This window comes from Octopus sinensis, linkage group LG11 (genome assembly GCF_006345805.1).
Source record: "Octopus sinensis linkage group LG11, ASM634580v1, whole genome shotgun sequence".
Classification (NCBI taxonomy): domain Eukaryota; kingdom Metazoa; phylum Mollusca; class Cephalopoda; order Octopoda; family Octopodidae; genus Octopus; species Octopus sinensis.
In genome coordinates this window covers 10,247,036-10,257,035 of record NC_043007.1, presented here as the reverse complement: position 1 = coordinate 10,257,035, position 10,000 = coordinate 10,247,036, and the positions used below count along the sequence as shown (strand labels likewise).

At 36.1% G+C, this 10,000-nt stretch overlaps 1 protein-coding gene and 1 long non-coding RNA gene across 3 annotated transcripts in view; one reads left to right on the top strand and one right to left on the bottom strand.

The window, feature by feature from the left end:
• LOC115217095 (alpha-2 adrenergic receptor) overlaps positions 1-6,882 on the bottom strand; it is a 7,782-nt gene extending 900 nt beyond the window's left edge. The window contains exons 1-2 of the mRNA XM_029786692.2: positions 6,569-6,882; positions 1-563 (exon numbers count right to left, since the gene is read on the bottom strand). The exon at positions 1-563 is cut by the window's left edge and continues 900 nt beyond it. Coding sequence (XP_029642552.1) covers positions 1-542 — 542 coding nt within the window. The 5' untranslated portion in view covers positions 543-563; positions 6,569-6,882. The remainder of the gene's footprint in view (positions 564-6,568) is intronic.
• Positions 1-10,000, top strand: part of LOC115217096 — a 16,570-nt gene that overhangs the window by 1,654 nt on the left and 4,916 nt on the right. The window contains exon 2 of one of the 2 annotated variants that reach the window (XR_003882155.2): positions 4,574-4,576. The exons of the other annotated variant lie outside the window; for it this stretch is intronic. This is a non-coding gene — a long non-coding RNA (uncharacterized LOC115217096). The remainder of the gene's footprint in view (positions 1-4,573; positions 4,577-10,000) is intronic. 2 annotated transcript variants of the gene reach the window in all.

Genomic DNA, 10,000 nt, shown 5'->3' with positions numbered 1-10,000 from the left:
TAGATTCCTGGATATTTCGTCGGTTTTTTTATACTTCCGTAGTAAAGAAGAGCAACACTTCCCTGTGTTGCACAGAAAATAAAAATACAGGCTGTGATGATTTTAGCAGCTTTCATTGTTATCTGAGGCTTCAGTGGTTGGCATACTTTTCTGTATCTATCTACAGCAATAGCCACAAGAAAACCACAGTTACAAAGTCCTGTAAATACAGATAAACACATATGGTTCTTGCACATTGCGTCCCAGGTTGTCATCATGGGGTAAACATTTTGGACAATGCGACCTGGAGTTATGATGGCACACATTATCAAATCAGCACAAGCCAGCATGACGACAAACAAATAAGTTGGCGATAATTTCAAGCGAAATCCGTAAACGTAAACAGTTAAAGAGTTACCAATGAAACCAAAGATCATTGTTAATATAACTAGAATGGTCGATGGGATTCTTACTAAAACTTGTTGTCTGTTGAGTTCTTCAATAGTGATGTTTTGAATTATATTCATGGTGCCGTTCTGTACCGAATCTGTAGATGACTCCATCTTTTAACTCCTTTACAAGAACTGAAAAAAAAAAAAAAGGAAAATGAAATGACAGGTAAAGAATGCATTGAGTTTTCCTACTTTTTTTAAAGCATCATCATCATCATCATCATCATCATCATCATATTATTATTATTATTATTATTATTATTATTATTATTATTATTATTATTATGAAAAGGCGGCGAGATGGCAGAATCGTTAGCACGCCGGGGAAAATGCTTAATAGCATTTGGTCCGTCTTTACGTTCTGAGTTCAAATTCCGCCGAGGTTGACTTTGCCTTTCATCCTTTCAAGGTCGATATATTAAGTACCAGTTGCGTACTGGGATCGGTTTAATCGACTGGCCCCCTTCCCCAAAATTTCGGGCCTTGTGCCTAGAGTAGAAAAGATTTTCACTATTATTATTATTATTATTATTATTATTATTAAGGCAGCCTTTTAAATTACAAGTATAACTCATTTGGCGAGCATAATTTTCATCTCCTTCCCAGTTTCCCAGTTTTGACTCACAAGACTTGAGTCGGAGCAAAGATGCAATGAAAGGTACTTGCCCCTAAGGTATCATATAGATTTGCGAACCTGTGATTGCAAAAAAAAAAAAAAAAAAATTCTTAAAACAGTGACGTAGCTACATTGAGTGCATGCTGGGGCAGTTCAAGTTTTCCGCCAATCCCCGTTCCCGCGGGGCCCCGACTCTGTACAGGCTTATACAGCAAACGCAAATATAGCGCCCCCATCAAAGGATTTTCTCGGGGTTGGACTGCCACATTCGTTCCCCTGCTAGTTACACCACTGTCTTAAACGTTCTGTTATACTTCTTTCGCATAATATTCGCCTACGTTTCATCCACTCGACGATTAACGTAGCAGAAAAGCACTGTTAGAGTACGACAGTGCACTAAAACAAAGTACTAGATAGATAGATAGATAGATAGATAGATAGATAGATAGATAGATAGATAGATAGATAGATAGATAGATAGATAGATAGAGAGATACAGGGTGGTACAAAAGTAGGCTTATAGTTGTATATTTTTATGTTTACAGAACAGTGAAGCATAACGCGTTATTCCTACAGGAAGTGGCACCACTTTATTATGCAATTCATGTTCATAATTTCCTCAGTGACACATTCAGAGGGAAGTGGATTAGGCGACGTGGGAGTACTGAATGGCCACCCGTTCCCCCAGACCTAACGCCTATGGATTTTTTTCCTGGGGTGTTGTGAAAGAGAAGGTATTACAGAGAAAACCACACAGTCTGCCTCAGCTAAGTGAATTTATTATAGAGACCTGCCTGAAAATCAACGTTGACCTGGACCCGTGTCGTCGTGTGCGTCGCAGTGTAACTGATAGACTCCAAGAATGTGTCAAAGTTCAGGGCGGACATTTTGAGCATTTACGGGACTAACATTGTACAGTGTTTTCTAAATAAAAAAGATATACAACTATACAACTGTGAGCCTACTTTTGCACCACCAAATAATATATATATATAGGGAGAGTTTGCGAAAAAAAACAAAAGACGAAGACAGGTGGTGTACAAAACAAACAGATGTATTAGTATAACGCTCAGGAATAGAAAAAGTATTTTATGTTTCGAGCCTACGCTCTTCTACAGAAAGGGAGACAGAAAACAAGATGAGAAACAATGAGAGAAGAAAAATGTGTGTAGTGGCTAATGATCTATCATGGTATGTATACACACACACACACACACACACACACACACACACACACACACACACACACATATATATATATATATATAATACAAATAAGAAAATGGAGAAACAAATTTAGTTGTTCAACTTACGGATATTATAATGTTAGATTATTTATTCATTTTACAAATGAGAACATCAAAGCAACACAAAATATTATATAAATCAATAGACAAGATAATAATACAAATACAGATTTTAAAAGTCATATTATAAAGTATTGAAATCCAAGAAGTAGTTTATGGATTTCAATAATTCATAATATGACTTTTAAAATCTGTATTTGTATTATTATCTTATCTATTGATTTATATAATATTTTGTATGCTTTTGATGTTCTCATTTGTAAAATGAATAAATAATCTAACATTCTAATATCCGTAAGTTGAACAAACTAAATTTGTTTCTCCATTTTCTTATTTGTATTATAAATTTACGGTAAAAATATTTCTTTACCTTCACCCGTTTAATACAATAAATGGATTAATTGCATTGCAATTAAAAACATTTATGTATTAAGAATGTGGGTACTTTACCAACAGTATATTGGATAATTGATATCCCATAGTGGGTTACACCCATAACCCCTATCATACTTATATATATATATATATATATATAATTATATATATATATATGTATGTATGTATGTATGTATGTATGTATGTATGTATGTATGTATGTATGTATGTATGTATGTGTGTGTATGTATGTATGTGTGTGTGTGTATGTATGTATATGTCTGAACTATATATATATATATACATACATAAATATACATACATATATATATATGTACGTATATTTGTGTGTGTGTCTTAGTGTCGTTGTTTGTGTGTCCACCGCGCAATTGCTCGACAACCGGCGTTGATGTGCTTACATCCCCGTATCTTAGCGGTTCGGCAAAAGAACCCGATAGAATAAGTACGAGGCTTACAAAGAAAAAGTTCTGGGGTCGATTTCTCCGACTAGAAGACGGTGCTCCAGCATCGCCGCAATCAAAATGACTGAAGCTAGTAAAAGAATAATGTGTGTGCATGTGTGTTTGTACGTGTGTGTATGTGTGTGTCTATGTACACATATACATGTGTCTATGTATGCATATATATGTGTGTGTGGGCATATATATATATATGCACACACACACACACACACACACACACATATATATATATATGGGGTGTCCTCGCTTCCGGTGGTTTTAATCGGATGGCCGTCGACTCTCCTGAGTTCATCCGTCCTTGATGGGTCTCGTATTTCATTGTGTAGGCTGTCCACAAAGAGTCCTACTCGCCAAGGCAGGCTTAGTTGGATCGACTGCTGCTCAATCACTGACGACCTGACCATGCTATAAGTTGCACTGGGTTATATGGTACCAGTAACGTTCAAGAAAAACCTGACACACTAATTATACACACACACACACACACACACACACACACACAAGTAAGCACATTGATATAAAACAAGGTACAAAAAATAATATTCGAATATCAAAGGTAAAGTAAAGTGCCCCCTCGGAGACGAATGACCATGGGATTGCACCTAAAAAGTTTCCCTCCGAGGCACAAATCTGGGCAAGGTGGTTTATGGAAGACCAACAGTCGCCCATGCATACTAGCCTCCCCTCTCTGCGCCTCAGATGTTATCCAAAGAAAAGGCAAAGGTCGATACAACATGACACCTGAGACATCGTAACTCATTTCTACAGATGAGTGGACTGGAGCAACATGAAATAAAATGTCTTGCTCAAGAACACAACGCATAGCCCGGTCCGCGAATCGAACTCACTACCTCATTATTGTGATCCCGACGCTCTAACCACTGAGCCATGCGACTTCACTAAAAGTAGAGTAATATACTATTTAGTTTCAGGTGCCCGTTCGTCTGACAGGTGAGATAATGTTGTATGTATGTATGTATGTATGTATGTATGTATGTATGTATGTATGTATGTTTGTTTGTATGTATGTATGTATGTATCTATGTACGTATATATGTATGTATGTACGTACGTATGTATGTATTATGTATGTATGTATGTATGTATGTATGTATGTATGTGCGTACGTATGTATGTATGTATTATATATGTATGTATGTATGTATGTTTGTATGTATGTATGTATGTCTTGCTGTTTGTCTCTCCCTCACTTACACACACACACACACACACACATCCCTTGACAACCGTTATTGGTTTGATTGCGTCTTCTCTCAAAAGAAAATCCGATAGAATAAGTACCAGACTCTAAAATAGGTACTGGGGTTGATGTATCCCCCTTGCAGGGCTAAATCCTTCAAGGCGGTGCCTCAACGTGGTGGTAGTGCAATGACTGGAGCAAGTAAACGAGAACCCGAAATGTATGAAAAACAAAGTCTATCTCAATGGAATTCGAACTCTGAACTTAGAACCACGTGACTAAATAAAGGCTGCTAGTAGGTCAGTCGCTCTGTTTATTCAACCTTCACACTTCCTACGAAAGCAACAGTGACAATAAGTAGCGAATTAAAGAGACTTTATGTTGTCGCTAGACCTATTTGAAAATGCAGGGAAATTCTCCCTAACACTTTAACTGTCCTATGTATCACATCTTTATATATAAAAGAGAAGTTGTGTGTCTGTCTCCAACGATTTAGATTCCAAACTACTCCCACATTTTGCGGTGCAGTTTAACCAAAAGCGGGTATCTTATAGTCGTGATTCATATCGAGCCCTTCTGGGTATTAGCGCGCGTCTACGATGAGTCTACGATTTAAAAAAAATTTACCATCATTTTTTTCCATTTTAATGCATTTTTTCGCTATTATATAAGGGAAGTAACTCTCTAGAAATGTGAACGATGAGTCAACGATTTAAAAAAAATTTACCATAATTTTTTTTCCATTTTTAATGCATTTTTTTGCTATTTTTTGGCTATAACTCTCTAAAAATGCTTATATAGTTATTTCCCTTACAAACCCGAGCAACGCTGGGCGATACTGCTAGTTTAACATACAGGGCATAATTCCCTGGCTTCCATGTATCCATGATACAGATTCCTTTTTCTTTTCTTTTTTTTTTTATTTTTCATCTCCAGAGTAACTTGCGACTTATGAAAGGAAAGCTCTATTTTACTCAGAATGTATGAGACAAACGCTAAAAGTCTGAAAACAAGCATGGACGTTAGGACAAACTTATAAAAGTGTTTTGGACAGGTAAAATGTTTTGTACATGTAAAGGGTTGAATTACAGTGCAACAATTTCTACTTTTTTTGTGTTTGATCAGTGTTATTTCATATTTGCTTCTATCTAGAAACTTTATTTCCTTCAAACTTTACTTTTGTGGCCTGGACATCAATATTTTGAAATTCACCAATTTTCCATTACATTTCAAACAGATTCAGTGCTGAGCTGCTGAAGCAGAAATGTCGTTATAACAAATATTCTGCTCAATACCTCAGATTTGTTCGTTAGCTGTTAAACCTTAACCAGTTAAGCATATCCCTTAGTAGCTGACAGTATGTGCATCTCTGATCATGAGCAGGAATAGTGGAGAAGCATCGTAACCATGTGTTGAGATTGATTCTTTGGAGTTTGAATAAATGTAGCGAAAGCAGTTTGAAGGAAATATTTGCCGTTTTTCGTCCTTTCTAATGGTAAACAAATAGGAAATAACAGTTGCTGCCCAAGGACAAAAATCGTGTTACACAGTGTTATACCCTACTGACTTTAAAATTATATCTGTTACTACATAGTGTTATGTAGTATTTGATAACATCTGGAAACAAACGGAACGGTCATTAGTGGATTGCTTTTGATCATAGCTCTACTAGAATAGTGCTGACTTGAGGCTTAGCAACAGCAGTTACTGCAACAATAATTAAAGCTACCAAATCTTCCTAGTATGAAACCCTACCGTTTTAACCTTTTGCTTGTTCAAAGCATTTTCATAAGTTTGTCCAAAATATCCACGATTGCTTTTGGGCTTTTAGTAAGCCCTTGTGTCATAAATGTAAATTTTTCCTTCCGTAAGACTCAAGATATGTTCTGGTGGTTGAAATAAAATTGGGTGTGTGTATTATATATGATGCATGGACGCTAAAAAAAATATGTTCTGCGTATCACGTGTGAAACGAAAGACGAACAAAATGTGAAAAGAAAGTGCTACATTAGATTATACAGCTCTATGTACTGCGACTATAAAAAAGTGAGGGAGATGTCACGGTTGGAACGGCTTTGCTCATGTTTGCTCAAACAGGATTGACCTGGTGCTAAACAACAACGATCACAGCGAAAATTAGTGCAAGGCTAACTTACCTTTATAATACGATGTGTGAGCCAATGATGGGGTTTCTACGTAGTCGTTCGAGCAGCTAGAACAAACAGCCGAATCTCCTTCAAACTTCACTTCAGCGTCTTAAAAAATTGTTGTATATATATATATATTGTATGTAGCTGTGTCCTTGAAATGTATGTCAGGAGGAAAAAAAGGCAAAACAAACGATTACGATTACAGTTGTGAGCGTAACCAAACGGAACAGAAGAAAAAAAATCCTTCAGCTGAATATAATGCTTGAAACACGATTCATGAATGACAGAAGTCTTCTGATGCGAAGTAGTGTAGAAATTCTTTTATATTGTCTCCAGTAGATATGAAGTGGCTGTTATTGTAGTCGAGGATCGTTTTCCGTATTAATATAATTGGTCAATTCATTTACGTCAAGCAATCCGCTCCTGCTTTCTAAACTATGTCTTTCCGAAGTGGAATGAAAAAAAACTGATATTTTCCAGTTGGGTGGATATGTATTTATTTATTTATTTATTTATTTATTTATTTAATGAAATCTTCACTGTATGTGAATTATAACTTGTATATATAATTACTGTTTACATACGATGTATGTATAATTAACATCCTAATTGTGATAGATTACTGATAAAGCAATTAATGCACCATACAAACCTAAATGCTTTGTTTATTTTATTATTTTTTTACATATTTTTTTGTGAAAACGTCAATAGAATCCTAAATAGTCTTGGCATGAAATATTAGACGAATTTCTCTATATATTTTACATATCACTTGAGTTAGCATATTATTATTATTATTATTATTATTATTATTATTATTATTATTATTATTATTATTATTATTATTATTATTATTCAGTAGTTTTATTTTTATAGCGTGCTTTCACTTCACTACCGAGCGCAGCTCTGTGTGCCTTGGGTATGTGCTGTGATTTGTTGTGATGCTCTGATGGTTATTGTATGGAAAGTGTTCTGCGTAGGATGTGTGCAGTGCCTAGTAGTGCAATTTTCTGTATGTTATATGTGTTTGTAAGTCCTGGTGTTTTTGTTATGTATTTGTCTGAATATTTTTTTATCATGCCTAATGCACCTGCTATGATAGGAATTGTTTCTGTTTTTAGATACCACATTCTGGTTACCTCTATTTCTAGGTCTTTGTATTTTGAAAGTTTTTCCATTTCTTTTAGAGAACGTTGTCATCTGCCGGTATTGATACATCAATTAGAAAGGATTTTTTTTCTTCATGATCTCTGACAACTATAACTGGTCTGTTGGCCTTAATTTCTCTATCGGTGTGTATCGGCATATCCCAGAGTATGGTTGCTTTCTCGTTTTCTGTGACCTTTTCTGGTGCGTGCCTATACCATCTTTTTTCTGTTGTTATTCCATAATGTTGGCATAGCTTCCAGTGTATGTAGGTCCCAACTCTGTCATGTCTGTGAATATATTCCTTCTTAGCCAGGACTGGGCAGCCAGAGATAATATGATTTATTGTTTCTTGTCCATCTCCACATATTCTGCAGTTACTTGTAATATTTCTTTTCATTACATGTTTTTGGTAATTTCTGGTGGAGCAGTGCATGCCATCAAAGTGAGACTGGGGTAAAATATACGAAGCCCAGTATACCCATCATAAATACATGTCTGGTAAGGGTACACCAGGCACATGCATCACAACCATATGTCCGCGGTATAGTGATCTCATATCAATATTAACAGCGCATGACCTTGCAGGTGGGACCCAGTTAGAATTTTCTTCTCGTCGAGTAACCCATCCCGCTCAAAAGGTCCCTGAATAAAGGTTGTTTAAGGATATTGAACGAAGCACCCATGTTTCCAGAGGGGAACTATCCAAACCCCAAAGAATTCCTCTCAACATATGGCTATGATGCTTCACTTCTACTTCTGCTCGTGATCAGAGATGCACATATCGTCAGCCACTAAGGGATATGCTCAACTGGTTACGGTCAAACAACTGATAAGCAAATCTGTGGTATTGAGCAGAATATTTGGATCTTTTCGTTTTGAACGGCAGTTTTTTTCTAGCGGTTTCATATGAAATTGTCACCCATAATTATGACCCCTAGTATCGATCTATTGCATTTCTATCTGTTTTAGGGTTAGGGTTAGGGTTAGGGTTAGGGTTAGTTAGGGTTAGTTAGGATTAGGGTTATGGTTAGGGTTAGGGGTGGGGGGAAGGGTATCTATTTTTCTTCACAAATGTAAATAAACCCAATCTGTTTTTTAAACGAGGGACATATTCATACGGCACAGAATGCTTTTTACCTGAATAGACGTAATTGATTAGTTGAAATTGCAGAAATTGAAGAAAAAAAACAAATATCTTACAAACTATAGAATTTTCTTAATAAAGTCAAGAGAAAAAGATGTTTTATAAACACATTCTACCAGTATACGAAGTCTAAAATTTTTTAGTTACCTAGAAATTATGTTAAAAACTGCCGCTCAAACCGAAAAGATCCGAATATTTGCTGTAGCCCATCTTTTATACCAAGACAAAACAATGTACACGATAACATTTCCAATCACTTAACATCAGAAGCCATGAGAATCACTGCCTGGTACTGCATCAGGGCATTTATTATTATTATTGTTGTTGCTGTTGTTATAGATGTCGCACAGTATACAATATCGTGAGGTTGATGATTGAAGATATATTGTGTCTACCGAGGGGCGGTTGCACAGTTTGTCAAGTCACAGCAAGAACCTCAGACGAACAGTACTTTGAGCAATATGCGTGCAGTTCCAAGTAATGCCGACATTTACAATACATCTAGATTGTAGGTTTTCATATGTTTTTTTTTTTTTCAGATTGGGTGGTATTGAACTCAATGCTCCGAAGACAATAGGGATAACCTTTATGTTCGACTTTCGTAGCTGCAACATCTTAGCAATCTCACTTCTCAGGTCTCCATATTTATCAACTTTTTATCTTTCTTTCGTGATATGTGATCTCCGGGTACTGCCATGTCATCTAACGATGGGAGAGTCCATGATATTGTGTGTATGTGTGTGTGTGTGTGTACTTGTGTGTGTACGCGAGATTACTTGTGAGGTTTCCCATGAGTGCTGGTGACATGGAATCCAGTCACTGTGGGGTCGTCGGTAGTTAAACCAGCTGTATTTCAAGTGTTCACATTAAGTGAAAAATTTTTTTATCATTGTGAGAAGTATAGTCTGGTGGCATATCCAGTCACCAAATGTTGTTGGCTGTTTGTGAATAGTGTGTTCTTTTACAACAACGTTTACCAATAACTAGAAAGCTGTTTTCTTCTTCTATTGTGACTTTCTTACTGAACTGTTTGCTTTTTCTCTTCTTCCCTTTTGTTTCCTTTTGATTTCTCTCTTTTCTTTTTGAAATTTGTGAACTATTGTTTTGGACTTTTTTACTGTTTAATTCAAAACATGGCTCAGGAG